At 37.0% G+C, this 16,496-nt stretch overlaps 2 protein-coding genes across 8 annotated transcripts; both read left to right on the forward strand.

Annotated features, from left to right (window-relative positions):
* Window positions 1-186: 186 nt before the first annotated feature.
* Window positions 187-11,821, forward strand: LOC128020243 (E3 ubiquitin-protein ligase TRIM35-like). The gene is made up of 6 exons (XM_052607027.1): window positions 187-839; window positions 1,214-1,309; window positions 1,544-1,774; window positions 1,856-1,878; window positions 1,959-2,080; window positions 10,889-11,821. Exons 1-6 carry the CDS (start codon window positions 444-446, stop codon window positions 11,371-11,373), a joined length of 1,353 nt encoding a protein of 450 aa, XP_052462987.1. The 5' UTR covers window positions 187-443; the 3' UTR covers window positions 11,374-11,821.
* A 506-nt stretch (window positions 11,822-12,327) lies between these two features.
* LOC128020246 (ras-related protein Rab-9A) lies at window positions 12,328-16,084 on the forward strand. Of its 7 annotated transcripts, none has more exons than XM_052607036.1 (6): window positions 12,342-12,468; window positions 12,589-12,618; window positions 13,988-14,039; window positions 14,133-14,185; window positions 14,573-14,605; window positions 15,122-16,084. In XM_052607036.1, exon 6 carries the CDS (start codon window positions 15,141-15,143, stop codon window positions 15,744-15,746), a length of 606 nt encoding a protein of 201 aa, XP_052462996.1. In that variant the 5' UTR covers window positions 12,342-12,468; window positions 12,589-12,618; window positions 13,988-14,039; window positions 14,133-14,185; window positions 14,573-14,605; window positions 15,122-15,140; the 3' UTR covers window positions 15,747-16,084. The 7 variants fall into 7 exon arrangements, with proteins under 7 accessions (XP_052462997.1, XP_052462995.1, XP_052462998.1 ...); XM_052607039.1 differs by having other exon boundaries at window positions 14,138-14,185; XM_052607035.1 differs by lacking the exon at window positions 12,589-12,618 and having other exon boundaries at window positions 12,331-12,468.
* The last annotated feature ends 412 nt before the right edge of the window (window positions 16,085-16,496 follow it).

Genomic DNA, 16,496 nt, shown 5'->3' on the forward strand with positions numbered 1-16,496 from the left:
TAAAACGCATGAAGCAGTTTGTAAATAAAGTTTTACCATAAACAGACATCTCATCTGTACAGTAGATATTTATATCGTTTAGATGAACGTACATAGAATTTTAAATTAATTCAAAATGTAAAATATAAATACATAATCATTGGCTTCTTTTAGAGTTGAATGTTAAAGGGTTAAACACACAAAGCTGATCAGAAACTCCTCCCTCTTACAACACTAACCAGGAAGAGACTGACTTGTTATTTCTTCTTTCTGTCACTGATTTTCTTCTCTTTGACAAAAGCAAACAAGAATCAGTCATCAGAGGACGACGAAGAGAAAGACTTTGAAGAAGTTCGTTTCTGAACAGACAGCAGATCTTTGTGATTCTCGAGGTTATTCATGTTTGAAACCGTCATTCAGAAAGTGAAAGTAAAGTTTAGGTTGCTGGAGCTCAAACAGTGAAAATGGCTTCATCAGCTGAATATGACTATAATTGTCCCGTGTGCTGTGATTTATTCAAGACTCCTGTTCTTTTATCATGTAGTCACAGTGTCTGTAAAGAGTGTCTTCAACAGTTCTGGAGAACCAAGAAAACTCAGGAGTGTCCTGTCTGCAGGAGAAGATCCTCAAGAGAACATCCTCCAACTAATCTGGCATTACAAAACTTGTGTGAGTCGTTCCTGAAGGAGAGAAATGAGAGTCGTTCATCAGGATCTGAGGAGATCTGCAGTTTACACAGTGAGAAACTCAAACTCTTCTGTCTGGAGGACAAACAGCCGGCGTGTTTAGTGTGTGTTACTTCACGGAAACACGTCAGTCACACATTCAGACCCATCAGTGAAGAAGTTTCATCATATAAGGTAGGACAAATGTCTCTTGTTTCATTTATAAAGAACAATAAGTCATAAACACAGATATCATCTCATTCATGCACTCAGTATTTCTCTCTGCTGTTTTACTCAACTTCATATGACATAAACTCTGCTCTGATTTGTTCTGTGTTTGTGAACTAAAGTGTAGTCACTGGGTAAGAGATCAAATTCATACTGATGAAAAAGTTTTAGTAAAGTGTATTTTGTTTTTAATCAGGTTTTGTTTGATTTATGTTTGCTTTTAATTTCTGAATCAATTTAGTGTGAGATATACACAAAAACACAGCACTGTATGATCACTGTATTCTCTTCTCTTCACTGTAATCTGGTGTTTTATATATTTTTATTTTGTTCAATTCTAGGAGGAGCTCAATACAGAACTGAAGTCCTTACAGAAGAAACTTCAACACAATGAAAACATTAAAGAAGAGTTTGAGAAAACAGTTCAACACATCAAGGTGAGGAAACAGAATCAAGAGTCATTTTCAGTTCAGCTGTAGCATCACTAAACACAATTATGATGTGTTATATTTAATATAATGATTCCAGTTGATTATTTTTGTAAATGACGAGCAGCAATCTGCTTCTGGATCTGTTATATGTCGGTGTCTGAGTTTCTCTGGTATCCGAATGATGTGATGTGTTGATGTGTGTTGATGGAGATGATTGAAGTGAATGTGATTTGATTTCAGTCTCAAGCTGAGCACACAGAGCGTCAGATTAAACAGCAGTTTGAGAAGCTTCATCAGTTTCTCAGAGATGAAGAAGAAGCTACAATCACTGCACTGAGAGAGGAAGAGGAGCAGAAGAAGCAGATGATGAAGGAGAAGCTGGAGGAGATGAACAGACACATCTCAGCTCTTTCACACACAATCAAAGACACGGAGGAGATGATGAAAGCCAGTGACGTCTGCTTTCTGAAGGTCTGATTTCAGATCATCCATTGATTGATTGATTGATGATTGATTGAGTTCTTGATGATCAATGGTGTGTTTGTTCTGCAGGAGTTTCCAGTCACGATGGAAAGGTGAGTGATCTGCTGGTGTCTCTGCTCTCTCTGCTTCTGATCCAAAGACACTGCAGTTCTGATCCTGAATGTTCTTCCAGAGTCCAGATCTCATCACAGCCGGATCCACAGACTCCTTCTGGAGCTTTGATTCATGTGCCGCGTTACTTGGGCAACCTGCCCTTCAGAGTCTGGAAGAAGATGCAGGACATCGTCCAAAACAGTGAGTCTGGAGAAGATCTGTGCTGTTACACACACACTGGAGATGATGCATGAGGGAATATTGACAGATTTCAGCATTATGTGTGAATAACCAGATGAGCTGCTACACCAAAATGAGCCGAAAACAAGAGAAGAACAACGGCGTGCAATAAATCTTCTCAGAGCCATAAGAAAGGAATCTGTGTCTATAGATGTGAGCAGCTCAATGTGTACACATCGAGTCGTGAGACACTTGAAGATTATGCCCCATCTTTTCTCACAGCATCTGCCTATCTTGATTTGGAAGGGCCCAAATCAATCCATACCTGTGCTGTAAAAGGGAGGTTTGTGGAGTCTCAGACAGGCTGGAGGTAAATCAGCCATTTTAGGGAACTCAAGTTTTGCCTTCCACTTATGACATTCTATACAGTTGTGTTGGGATTTTCGAACTGCCTCACGACCTCGGAGTATCCACACATTTCTCCCCAATTCAGCAAATACCCGTTCCGGTCCTGGGTGACACAACTTACTGTCATAGTCTTGTATGAGTAGTTTGGTTGCCGGGTGGTGAGGATCCAGAACTATTGGGTGAATTGTCTGGAGTTCTAGACCTTCAGCCCTACGTAGACGTCCTCCAACACGTATAAGCTGACTGGATTCATCAAACTCTGGGGCCAAAGTAAGCAAGCGGCTTGTGGTGGAGACAGGCTTACCAGCTCTCAGTTGTTCATATTCCTCAGGGAAGCTGTTTCGTTCGATATTTTGAAAGATGAGATTTTCTGCCATCACATAATCTTTAGCTGTAGGTGAGCTGGATTGGTTTGAGTCACTTTGACTGTGCTGGACTGTGGCTCCAACTAGGTCTTTCCAGGAACTGTACTCCTACTGCTACGGGATTGGACATTCTTGAGACACCACAGAATACACTTTTCCTCTTTTCCCCCTCATCATCAGGGGTTTTAAAGGTTGGCATAGCTGGCCACTTAGATTCAGCTTGTAGTAAGAATGGTGGACCTTGACTCCATCTGTTTGGTGTTGTAAGCTCTATTAAGCTGCGCCCCCTTGTGAGATCATCTGCAGGGTTTCTAGGAGAATCTACATATCGCCATTCATGTTGGTCAGTTAGGTCTTGGATTTCTGCTATCCTAGTCCCTACGAAGACTTTAAAGGTGCAGGACTCAGATTTTATCCATGAAAGAACTCTGGTTGAATCGGACCACAGGACAACTCGGTTGATTTCAATTGTGAGTTCGTTTTCTAGTAGCTTTGAAAGTTGGGCACCAATAAGGGCTGCACATAGCTCAAGTCTTGGAACAGTTTGTTTGCGTTTGGGGGCAACTTTAGATCTGGCCATCAGAAATGCAAGCTGAATTTTGCCCTGTTCATCTTCAGTTCTGAGGTATGCCACAGAACCATATGCTTGTTCTGAAGCATCACAGAAGATATGAATTTGTCTTGTGACATTGGGTTTGTCCATATCTGCTGAAACATAGCACCGTGGAAGTGTAACTTCAGAAAGGATGGGGAGCTCATTCTCCCACTCGTTCCAGGCTTTCAATAGGTCTGTTGGCAACAGGGGGTCATCCCAATCTCTTTGTTTGTTCCACAACTGTTGGATCAGAATTTTAGCACGGGAGGTGAAAGGCAGAATGAATCCCAGAGGGTCATATTGGCTTGCTGTGACCCTATAAATGTGCCGCAGAGTGGGTGTGGTTTTTGGTACTGGGCGGTGTTTGTAACCGAGGATGTCTGCATCATAATTCCATTTCAAGCCAAGAGTGGATTCCTGTGGTTCGACCTTGTCATGTGATAGCCAAAGCTCAATGCTGTCTGAACGAGCCTCTTTGGGAAGGTGATCAATGACATTTGGCATGTTCCAGGCCCATTGACGAATTTCAAACCCACCACTACTAAGAAAGCTACGCAAACCATCCACCAACTCTTTGGCATCATCTGGGAACCTTACACTCTTGAGGCAGTTGTCTACATAAAAGTTATGTTCAACTGTTGATCTGAGGGTGTTATCTGGTTGCGTGTTCTCCAAAGCATGGCGCTGTACAGCATAAATGGCACAGCAAGGGCTGCAGGTTGTGCCAAAAGGCAACACTTGCCACTCATAAATGCTGGGAGGGTTACTGGGTTCAAGATCACGCCAAACAAAGCGGAGGAGATGTTGGTCATCAGGCAGTAGGCGGACCTGATGAAACATAGCCTTTATATCTCCACTTACTGCAAGAGTATACTCCCTGAAGCGCAACAGAACTCCCAGAAGGGAAGGGCTGAGAGCAGGTCCAGCCAGGAGGTAGTGGTTCAGGTTTTGACCTTTGTGTTCGAAGGAGCAGTTGAACACAACACTGTTTTTTCCATTATGTTGAACCATGTGGTGGGGAATAAACCATGACTCTCCTCCAGTGGTCTCACAGTCCATAGTGAGCTTAACAACATAGCCAGAATTCTCCAGTTTCTTGATCTCTTCATTATATGTAGCTGCCTTCACAGGATCCTTTGCCAGTCGTCGCTCTGTGCTTCTCAAATTTGGCATGACAGAATCCTTCGTGGCATGGAGGTGAGGCATATCAGCTTTCCTTAGGAGTGGTGTTGCATAGCGGTTCACTCCATCTACCATGACTCTGGTGGTTCTGGCTTATAACAAGTCCAATGCAATCTGATCTTGTCTTGATTGTACAACCAATATCTCGTTCTTGTGTGGGATGGCATCACCTTGCCAAAGTCTCTCCACATTCCGGAAAAGTTCTTCCATTTGAGGGTTGACAGAGATATGTAAACATTGCTGAGGTGGGAGCTGTTGCTCTAGAAAGCATGTTGGGCCTTGTAATGTCCAACCCAGTCGGGTTCTGATAGCTGCTGGACCTCCAGGGGGGCCGAGAAGTACAGGCTCAATGGGTGTAATTAGGTGGGGGTGATCTGCTCCTATTAGAAGAAGGGGACATGCTCTGTTGATGGGCTGCAAGGGAATCCTCTTCAGGTGTTGATATTTTTGCTGAAGCATAGAGATGGGGTAGGAGTGCTCAGCCAGACTTAAGTGCTCAGAGGTAAACGCTTCTGGATTTGGTAGCTCCGTTGAGGCTGTGATATTGAGCGCACCTTAAAGGAAACGGAGGCCCCAATGAGTTTCTTGACATCTTGTCGAATTGTTCTTAATGCTAGGTCCTCTGTCTGTCCCTTAAGTCCTAGCTTCTGAACTGCTGCTGGGAGTAGCATGGTTCTTTCGAGTCCTTTATCGAGCACTGCGTAGGTGTTTAGGGTTTGATTTCTTGTGTTGTAGCACGACAGGAATCACTTTCAGTAGAACATGCTTGGATCCTTCAGGCCTGTCCAGGTACAGGGTATTATTTGTGGAGCTCACCAAACAGGTGCCCTCTGTCTGTGATCGGTCGTTCACCTCATGAAGGATTTGAAGGTGTTTCCCATTACATAAGCGACAGGGCTTTTTCAGAGTGCAATTTTTTGCTAAGTGAGACCGCCCACATTTCCAACAACGGTTGTTGTCTTTGATCCATTAAACATCTCCTCTTTACCAAATTTCTGGAAGGTGGTGCACTGGCTGAGGAAGTGTTCGGTACTGTCACAGTATGGGCACAACACCCTACTCTGTTCGAGTCTCTGAACTAGGTTGGACTGCTTTGAGGGTAACAGTGCTTGTGTAGTAGTGCTATGGGTTTGATCAGCTCCATGAAGAACAGTGGCAAGTCTAGGCTTTACTAATGAGCTTGATCTTGGTTGTACTATTCTACGTCTCTGCTCCTTTCTTTGATATAGGTCATCACAGTCTTGGCACCATGATTCAAATTTGAGCCACTCTGCTAAAACCAGTAGAGTATAAACTGCAGGATTCAGAACATTCTGACTTTACTGTAGTAAACGTGTGTGTGTCTGTGTGTGTGTGTGGTCTGAAATAAACAAATAAATAACATATTACAATAATATAATGACAACATACATCAGTGATCCTCAAATCTGGCTCGCGAGAGCCACTTTCCTGTGAAGTTTAGTTCTAACCCTAATAAAACACGCATGAGTTTGCTAATCAGTGTCTTAAGGATCATTAGAAAATCACAGGCAGGTGTGTTTAATTGGAGTCGGAGCTAAACTCTGCAGGAAAGTGGATCTCGCGAGCCAGATTTGAGGATCACTGACATACATGATATTCACATCTAATACAATTCCTAGTTAACTGCAATACTTAAATTGCCCTCTAGATGGCGCATTCAGTATGTATAACAGTAATTTGCAAGTCTCCGTGTCTGTTATAAAGTTATGAGTAATCATCGTATATGAACGGGATTACGGAGAATATGATAATCAACATCTAAACACTTATTAACTGAATTATGATGCACCAAACGATGATACATAAGGACTGAAGTAAATAAATAACTTCATATGCATAATCTGTTATATTTAACTACTTCAGCGTGAGTTCAGAACTCTGAGGAGGCAGATATCTCGATAATTTCTTTCAAATAAAGCCATAACAGGGCGGGATAACTATATTAAGTATCACATAAAAGTATATAGACTTACATCTTTGCATAAACGCACACAAAGTAGGCAAACTCCAAAGATTAATATCAGGAACTCAGGAACATGCGTTCATTCTCTTCACTCCGCTCGCTGACAAGAGAGGTCAGGAAGTTTCTAGCTCGCCACCTATCGTCCTTTTCTAACGTCATCCATAAGGTGGACTCTGATTGGTTAGACCTCCTTAACAGAGAAGTTATCAGAAAACTAAGAAATAAGTCACTGGAACATGCGCGATCACAAAACGAAGATGATAAAAGTGGCAGTTTGTTTCCATGCTTTGTTAAATATTCAAATTCAAAAGCATCGATGTTTTAAATATAGAATAAGTGATACATTGATCATAATGATTTAATTTATCAGGACTAAAAATTTATCACACATAAATACACTTATTTCTATTTTATTTATTTATTATTAATGTTTATGAAAATAGTCTGCTTATTCAGTCGAGTCTCTTTCTGTTGATTTGTAGCCAAAGTGGCCTATATACATCACATTGAGAAAATGAATGATAATATATATATTTTTATAAAAGCTCCCGAACAAAAACATTATTATATTTTTTAAGATAGGAAACGTGGAGCTAAACTCTCGAGATGAGACTTGTGACAGATAATATAAGTTACTAAATAAATACACAATTGTGATAGAGAATAAGAAGCCGAAGTCGGATTTCTTCAAGCGGTTATATTTACCATGTTTACTATGGTAACATGTTTAGTGTGCGTAGACTTTTACATCGCTTAAAATATTTCTGGCTTGTTTACGTGATTATAATCCACATTGGATAACACTCGCTGCTGACTGAAAGTGAGTTTTGAGCTCAGCTTATTTTATGAAGTGTTTAATGCTGGTGTTAAAGCTGTTAGCTTTCTGAAATGATCCGCAGCGCAGACGCTCTCTATTTTTATAAAAGCTCCCGAATAAAAATCATTATTATATTTTGATGATATGCTACGTGGAGCTAAACTCTCGAGACTAGATTTATGACAGATAAAGTATGTTAAATAAATACACAATTGTAATAGAGAATAAGAAGCTGGTTGCATTTACCATGTTTACTATGTTAACGTTAATGTTTAGCATGCATAATCTTTTACATCGCTTATAAAGATTTTTGCCTTGTTTAGTGATTATAATACACATCAGATTTGTGATTTTTGAACTCAACTGATTTTAAAAAGTATTTAATGCTGAAGTTATATAGCTGTTTTCGTCGAAAACCTTGGGCCAAAGTGGGCCAGCTGGGGTTAGAGGAGTGGTTATGAACAAAGGCAGAGTTTCTCCGCGTCTGGAGAGTGTCAGCACTGCGGATCATTTCATAAAGCTAACAGCTATAACACCAGCATTAAACACTTTTAAAATAAGTTGAGCTCAAAACTCACTTTCAGTCAGCAGCGTGTGTTTGAAATAACTTGATCTGATGTGGATTATAAAGACCAGAAATGTTTATAAGCCATGCAAAAGACTATGCACTCTAGGTATTAACGTTACCACAGTAAACATGGTAAATGTGAATACTCAAAAAAATCAGACGTCAGCTTCTTATTCTCTTTCACAATCTTTTATTTATTTAGTAACATTTTATCTGTCATAAGTCTCGTCACAAGAATTTAGCTCTGCGTTGCCTATGCCATAAAAATATAATTGTTTTTTTTAAATGCTTTTATAAAAATATAGAAATGCAGTTTTTTTCTAAATGTGATGTATATAGGCTATTGTGACTTCAAATAAACAGAAACAGACTCGACTGAATAAGCAGGCTATGTTCATACAACTTTATTTCTTTGTGACTAATATTCAATCCTGATAAATTAATTAATTATGATCAATTTAGCACTTACTATAGTAAAACGTTGATGCTTTTGGATTTAAATATTTTTAAATCCAATGTCCAGCTTTTATCATAAATCCAGCAGCTTTTATCATGTTCGTTTTGTGATAAAAAAAAAAAAAACATTGGATAATGGAACCCTATATATTTCTTATTTGGCTAGTCAATGTTAAACAGATAAAGCGCAGTCGACTCTGTTGCAGATGGAAAACCTCCTTTTGCCTCCTTTCTCCTTTTTCACATTTCGAATTAACTATTTGCAATAAGTAATATAAATAGCAGACAATCCTGCTATTTTAACACAGTGTAAATAGAATCTATAGCTATTGGCACTTAGTGTAATCCAATGCCTCTCTTATTTTAATCTTTCCTCTGCCATATTTCTTTTTATTTATTTATTTACTGTAATTTTTTACCTTTTTTATTTATTTATTTTTTATTTTATTATTATTATTATTATTATTATTTTGCTTTGGAAATTCTGCATGTGAAATATTCAAGCCAATAAAGTAATCTTAAGTTCAGTTGACTACATACAGTATATTTTCAGTGTCTGCATCCCATTTTATGCATGCTGCCTCCAAAAAACCAAACTGATAACAGTGATTTTATTTAATTTTTTCAAACAACAAAACAGAAAATATAATTGTATACAAATATAGATTGAGACTATAGACATGACACAAGAAAAAAAAAAAAAGCACTTATTCTTAAATTCACCTCCATCGCTGATAAAACAATCAGCCGAGCAGAAGCCCTGAAGCACATACAGGACTCTCCTCCTGTCGTTCCTCACACACCCAGGTGGACAGTCTTTAAATATCTCACCGCATCGTAAGCACTGTTTCAGAGAAAGTTAGAAGTTTTTTCCATTTGAACATTTTACCGTCGAGGGCAATACAGTCCATCAGAGGAAGAAAAAACAGATGAAAAAAGACAGTCTTCACTAAATGTTAAGGAGTTAAAGAACTATCTAGCCACATGAAGTGGGCCTCTTCTCTGAATTTCTTCTCACTGACAATGTCTCTAAAAAGTCATATGAAAATATGTAATATGTCAATTTAACAGGTACCACTTTACAATAAGTTAATGTATTAATTAACATGAACTAACAAAGAACAATACATGTGTTACAGTATCTACTAATATTTGATAATGCTAGTTAATGAAAAAGATTACAAATATGAAAATATTTTAATTAATTAATTACTTTATTTATTTTTGCAATGCATGCAACCATCAATGGCATTACTTATATTAATAAAGTCTTTCTGTTCTATTTTAAGACTTGGACTTAAGACTTAAATAGGACTTTTAAATGCCCTTTAAAGATCAGCAGAATCCCTGTCACTTTGAATACTTTATCATAAAACATGTCATGAATGTTTGAAATCGCACACATTTGCAATGACACTCTATGATTATGACCAAAGCATCCTTACAATTAAAAGCTATTAACAAAAACTCACATTTTGAAGAAAACAAAAGTAATTATTATTATTATTAATATTATTATTTAATTTATTTACTTTACTGCCGCCAAATCTCAAATCCACCCTACCTTACGAACATCCAGAAGTGAATGAACCTGGACACGCACATTCATGCCAGTCAGTATGACGTGTACGCGTATTTAAGGTAAATACATCACCACGTTACTACACATGTGTTTTATACAGTCACACTGCTGGACTAATGAGTGCCCTAAGCAGGATTGTATGATTGTGACCCCTTCATCAAATATCATGAAGAAAAAAAAAATCCTACAATAGGGGTCAAAATAGAACTTTAATAATGATAAAAAAATACAATAATAAAAAGTAAATAAATTAATTGTATTATTTACAAATTACAAGTGTCGTTCTATGGCTATGATATATTATGACTCTAATTTATTTTATAGTCTCAATCATTCAGAAATCATGCAAAAGAAAATTAAGTAATTTTACTATGATAAAACAATAGTTTATTTTTTAAGGGTTGTGATGTCCACGTTTTTTTTGTAGAAGAAATTATAGAAGCTGTGTCATCTATAACAAAAAAAAAAAAAAAAAAGGTGGCCAAAATGTAAGTAAATATTTGAATTAAATGTTTGGTCAATAGTCTAAAAAATGATTTTATTTTCCTGTAACAGCAGCAATTACACTTTGGCTGCGTTTGCAGGCATATTTAATAACACATTATAAGAGAGAAGAATTAATGACTATTTTTGTTTGAAAACTACATATGGAATATCTACCAAATTAAATATTAGTAACTGCAGTTTGACTAAAATTATCTGAAAAAGACTCAAATGACTGAAATGTGACTCAAGGTAAAGACAGACTTGACAAATCAGAAATGCGTGTGAAAATGAACACTGGTCATAATTCATAATAATCTGTGTGTGGTTCACTCTTGATCATTATATGAACATCAGAATAAAAGCAGCTGTTGATTGTGTCTCATCAGCTCCTGTGATTCTGGATCCAAACACTGCAGATCGATATCTCGTCCTGTCTGATGATCTGACCAGTGTGAGATACAGCGAGAACAAACCTCTTCCTGATAATCCAGAGAGATTTAACTATTATCCCTGTGTTCTGGGTTCAGAGGGTTTTAACTCAGGAACACACTGCTGGGATGTGGAGGTTAAAGAGAGTTTAGGCTGGATTCTTGGAGTAACTACAGAATCAAACCAGAGGAAGGGAGGTGTTTTCTTTAACACTGATGTCTGGAGTGTGCAGCGTGGATGGTCTGTTCAGTTTGGTTTTCGTGTTAAACAGGATCTTGAGCGTGTGAGAGTTGATCTGGACTATGAGAGAGGAACAGTGTCATTCTCTGATCCTGTAACTAACACACATCTACACACATTCACAACCACCTTCACTCACACACTCTTTCCTTTCTTCTGTAATTATTACTCTCTGAGGATCTTATCGTTCAATAGTCAGTAAATGTTACTCCTGTAGTTCTGGATCCACCTGCTTTCATCTTTTACACTCATCATGTTTCCAATATTTGATCCATATCACAATTTCAATATTTGTTCAGCATGAGACTAAAAGAATAATTCTATAATTCTATAATTCAGTTAAATTATAATTTGTTCTTTGATGTAAGTGTTTAATCCACATCAGTGCTGAATGAAATATAAATACTATAGAAATACTTGATTAAAACGGTTTATAAAAAGAACAAAGTCTCTGGTACTTATTTAAAACTCCTTAAAAGTTCGACTCAGATTCTGAACAAAGTTTGATAATGTGATTAATTGGAAATGTGATAATATGATTTTAGTAATGAAGGGTTAAACGTTTGGTCATGATAAGTAGGGTTTAATCATGGAAATGCATTGAGTGGGAACCCTGAGAAGTTCTCAATAAATGAATAAATGAATGTAAATGACTTGCTTGTGGTGTCTCCGTCAGCAGTGGAAACTTCATTACAACACGACAGTCATAAAAATAAGAAACAATCTGATTAGAAAAGATTTTCTCAGCATTCCGATGTTTCTCAGGAGGAGGATTTATTTATTAATGTGAAAAAGGTTCCATTAATGACAAATACTAAATATATATTCCACCTAATTTACACTATGATTTATATACAGGCCTCTATTTTTAATTTAAGAAATTTAATAATAGAGGCATATAGGCTAAAATGAACAAGTTTGATATGTGCTTTTAATTCATGGTGTTATTTAATACCTTAATGAATTATGATTAATTTAAACAATGACAGTAGCCTTCTGTCCCGATTCTCAGGGATTCATCTTACCTCTTGTCTTTAACTTCATCAGAAGGAATATGAATCAGCTTCAAGGACCTGAACTCTTCTGTTTGTGTAGTAACACGTCACGTGATCGACCATCAGCCAGCGGGGTCACATGACACTCACCAGCCAATAGGATTGCAGGAGTGCGGCTCCATCAAAGAACATCGGAAGATCCTCGAAACTCGTCATGTTTCGCGTTATTGCTTGTTTTGTTTCTTTTTATCGAATCGAGATTTCCGGTCGCTGAAGCCCGATGTGTAGAGAAGCAGCTGCAGGTGAGACCGAGCTGCTTTGAGCTCAAATCTTCGGTTTTAAAGCTCCAGTTCACAGCATTACAAACACAGATCTGTTTATTTCCTTCTGACTGATCCACTTTGTATCGGTTTCGTCTCAAGTTCATCAACTCAGCGTCATTCATGGCTTAGGTGGGTTTTACTTTTAATTTCGTTATTATAAATGACGTCGTCGTTGTTTGTTACATGTTTTTCCGTTTCATCAAATCTCTCATAAAAGCTTTAATTTGCGTGCAGTTCCGTAAATAAACAGCGAATATCATAAAAACGTCATATTTCATCTCAAAATGGTAACTTGTATATAATATGGCATTTTTTCAAATTACCGTAATGTGTACAAATTATAACGTATTATTAATGAGCAATATTTTAACAGTAATATGATATTATAATAATCATAATTTAAATATATGACTGTTTGTTATATTTATATACTTTGCTTTCCTTCTGTCATGTACAGTATGTGTGTGTGTGTGTGTGTGTGTGTGTGTGTGTGTGTGTCACACACGGAGAGAGATCTGGATAGATTACTTACAAATACCATTAGATAACTTTCGACCAAATTTGTTTGTACCATATTGATATAAAAATACAAAGAGTAAGAAAATATATTCCATTTGTTGGAATGAACAACAGTAAGGGCATTAAACATTATATTACATAAAGGTTTCCTCATAAAGGAAGTGAAGTGGTTTGTGAATCTAATGAAAAGCTAATAATTAATTTAATCTCAAAAATGTAAAATGAAGATAAACCTCTTTAAAATAACATCATTCAAAATAAGACAATTACTAAAAAAAAGTTATTTGTTTACCTGCATGTCATGTGAGTCTTAACTAACAGAGAACTGTGAATATGCAAATGTGATGCTTAATAATTCAATTATTATTATTTATTTATTTAAATCTCAGGGGTACTTAAAGTCAAAATATTGGGTGAAAGAGGTTCAGAGGACAAAAAAAGTTTGGGAATGTCTGCATTAAAACTAATGAATTAGTGCATCATAGGAGGGTGACATCATCGACCAGGAAGCTTAAAAGGACGTGCCACGCTCCTGGTCGATGACGTTTTAGAAACGAACATTTAAAAGATGAAAAAAGAGAAATTAGGAAGAATCAATTATTTATTCATAATTTATTGCTATTGTGTGAATAATAATATATAATCATTAAATCAATAAGGAAAGTAATTTTAGTCTGTTTACAGGTATTTTAGTATACATCATATGTACACATAAATATAATATTCAGATTGACCAATCAGAATTAAGTTTTTGATGCTGTATAAACAGGAACATTTGGATTAATTTTTGAATCTGATCATTTAACCCTCTTGCTGTGTTAAAATGGCTTTTGTTTTGCTGATAAAATAAACCTCCATTGGATTCCATGCAAAAATAAAAATAAATCACCAACAGCTCTCAGAGACGATGAGAGATGAATTTTCTAGTATGTGGTATATCTAACTGATAAGTCTGAACCACATTGATCGATCTGATCAGCTCCTCAGGTCTGTGCAGTGAATTGACTGAGTGTTTTCTCCAGCAGACTTGTGTAAGTGTAATGAAGTCATTCTCTGTGGTGTTTAAACTCTGGCTGTGGTGCATGTTGTCTGAATTGTAATGCACACTGTTGCATGTGATGCAGGACAGACCGGAGCACATGACCGAATGACCACCAGCAGCTGAGAGAAAACTACTCTGAGTCTCAATGGACCTTGCTCATGCCTTCATTTAGTGCATAACATCTTAAGATTAAAAAATAATGATAGCTTGATTTGTGTCTAGTGTAGTAAATGATTCACCTACATTAAACAACGAAATATACCGTTAAAAATATATCAGATATTGTATGTTTAAGCTAAAAATTATTTGCAAATATCACTGATGTACTTTTAATGGTTTTATTTTTGTTTTTTTAGAAAATAAAAAATAAATAATCACTATACTGCATATAGAAACTTGTATGAATAATAATGACAGATATAATGTGCTCTTTATAAAGTATTTTTGTATCTCACTTCAGCATGAAAAACTGATAATATTTCAAATTTAGCAGTTTTTTTTTTTTTTTTTTTTTTTTTCCAGATCTTGAACGATGAATTACGTTTGTCAGTAAAGGTAAGCCAACTTCTCCGTAGTTTTCTTAAATGTTGCAAAAAAAAAAGTTTTTTTTTTTTTTTACTTTGACCAATTTTAATTTCTGAATCAGTTCATTTAAATAAACATAAACTGAGTTACACATACTGATTTATAATTCCCTCTCCACCTTTTACTGCTAGTTTTGCTCTTTTGCACCATCCTAAGAGCCACATGTGTATATTTATTTGAATTATGTCAAATATTAAAAAGGTCGCATTTATTTGATCAGTCAAATTTATGTAATATTATTGGAATTAGAGATTATGATTTTCTTTTGTGAATCTCCGTTAAAGTCTAATTTATTTCTGTGATTTAACAGATATTCACACAGAAAATAGTTATTTTAAATTGTAATAATTTCTACTGTATTTTTGAATGAATAAATAAATGCAGCTCTGGTGAGCAGTTTTTTTTTTTTTTTTTTTGAGAATCGTGTCTTCTTTCAGAAATATGGAAGGCGTAGTGTTAAAAATCTCCCTGGAATTCATTTCACAGGACGAGGAAGACAAACACCATGTCGTCTAAATCATCTCTTCTTAAAGTCATTCTCCTGGGCGACGGTGGAGTGGGAAAGAGCTCACTCATGAACCGCTACGTCACTAACAAGTTTGACGCCCATCTCTTTCACACCATCGGCGTGGAGTTCCTCAATAAAGACCTGGAGGTGGACGGCCACTTGGTCACGCTGCAGATCTGGGACACGGCGGGTCAGGAGCGATTCCGGAGCCTGCGGACGCCCTTCTACCGCGGCTCCGACTGCTGCCTGCTCACCTTCAGCGTGGACGACAGCCAGAGCTTCCACAACCTCAACAACTGGAGGAAGGAGTTCATCTACTACGCCGACGTCAAGGAGCCCGACAGCTTCCCGTTCGTGCTTCTGGGGAACAAGGTGGACGTGACGGAGAGGCAGGTGACCCGCGAGGAGGTGCAGGAGTGGTGCAGGGAAAGCGGAGGATACCCGTACTTCGAAACCAGTGCTAAAGATGCGACTAATGTCACAGTTGCGTTCGAGGAAGCCATCAGAAGAGTTCTGGCTTCGGAGGAGCGACACGAGCATTTGATTCCTACAGACACCGTTAACCTGCACAGAAAGCCTCGCAGCAACACACGGTGCTGTTAACAGACCAGAACCACCTCAAATAGTTAATTTATGATCCTTGAGCGTTATATTTGAACATGCACTTACTCCTAAACACTGGGTTGCTTTCACTGGGTGTCTTTCTTGTATCTGAACTGCCTGAATTTGAACAATTCTGTGCATTCAGACGTCTTATGTGTGTGTGTGTCTTATGGGATTTGAGCCGGGTTAATGCATAGACGGATATAATTTTGTCTTGCATGGCAGTTTAATAGTGCAGAGCGTATGCAATAAATGCACTGCAAAAAACATGTTTTTTTTATAAAAAAAAAAAATATCTAAACGTCCTTAAAACGATATGATTTTATTTGAGAAGTGCAGCTGTGTAAGAAAATAGCACTTATTTTCCCCTGACATATTTTTTATTTATTTTTCATACCTCATCTGCAAATCATTTTGTTTTATTTTTAGTCAAAATAAAAAAAATGAATGCATTATGTGGAAACGGGTCTATCACATGCTGTTTGAGTCTTACTGTAAGTAAATGCATTATGTTTTAAGGATGTTTAGATGTTTTTACTGGAAAACATGACAAATGCTGATTTTTGTCACTGTGTTGTGTGTGTGTGTGTGTGTGTAATTTTATTTTCCTGTAACTGTGATTAATTTCTAATGTATGTTAAAATAATTATGTAGAGAGTGCCAAATATATACACTGTACTGTATTAAAAATATGATTGAGGTGAAGCGTTTAAGCACTATTTTGAAAAGAAGCACTAAAGTCTAAATATT

This window comes from Carassius gibelio, chromosome A9, assembly GCF_023724105.1.
Source record: "Carassius gibelio isolate Cgi1373 ecotype wild population from Czech Republic chromosome A9, carGib1.2-hapl.c, whole genome shotgun sequence".
Taxonomy (NCBI): Eukaryota; Metazoa; Chordata; class Actinopteri; order Cypriniformes; family Cyprinidae; genus Carassius; species Carassius gibelio.

What these genes read in the sequence shown, in the direction of transcription:
- LOC128020243 (XM_052607027.1), top strand. Translation starts at nt 444, where the DNA reads ATGGCTTCATCAGCTGAATATGACTATAATTGTCCCGTGTGCTGTGAT. An exon ending in AAGAAGTTTCATCATATAAG is followed by an intron (nt 840 to 1,213) that starts GTAGGACAAATG and finishes GTTCAATTCTAG; the next exon opens with GAGGAGCTCAATACAGAACT. An exon ending in GCAGGACATCGTCCAAAACA is followed by an intron (nt 2,081 to 10,888) that starts GTGAGTCTGGAG and finishes GTGTCTCATCAG; the next exon opens with CTCCTGTGATTCTGGATCCA.
- LOC128020246 (XM_052607037.1), top strand. Translation starts at nt 15,141, where the DNA reads ATGTCGTCTAAATCATCTCTTCTTAAAGTCATTCTCCTGGGCGACGGT.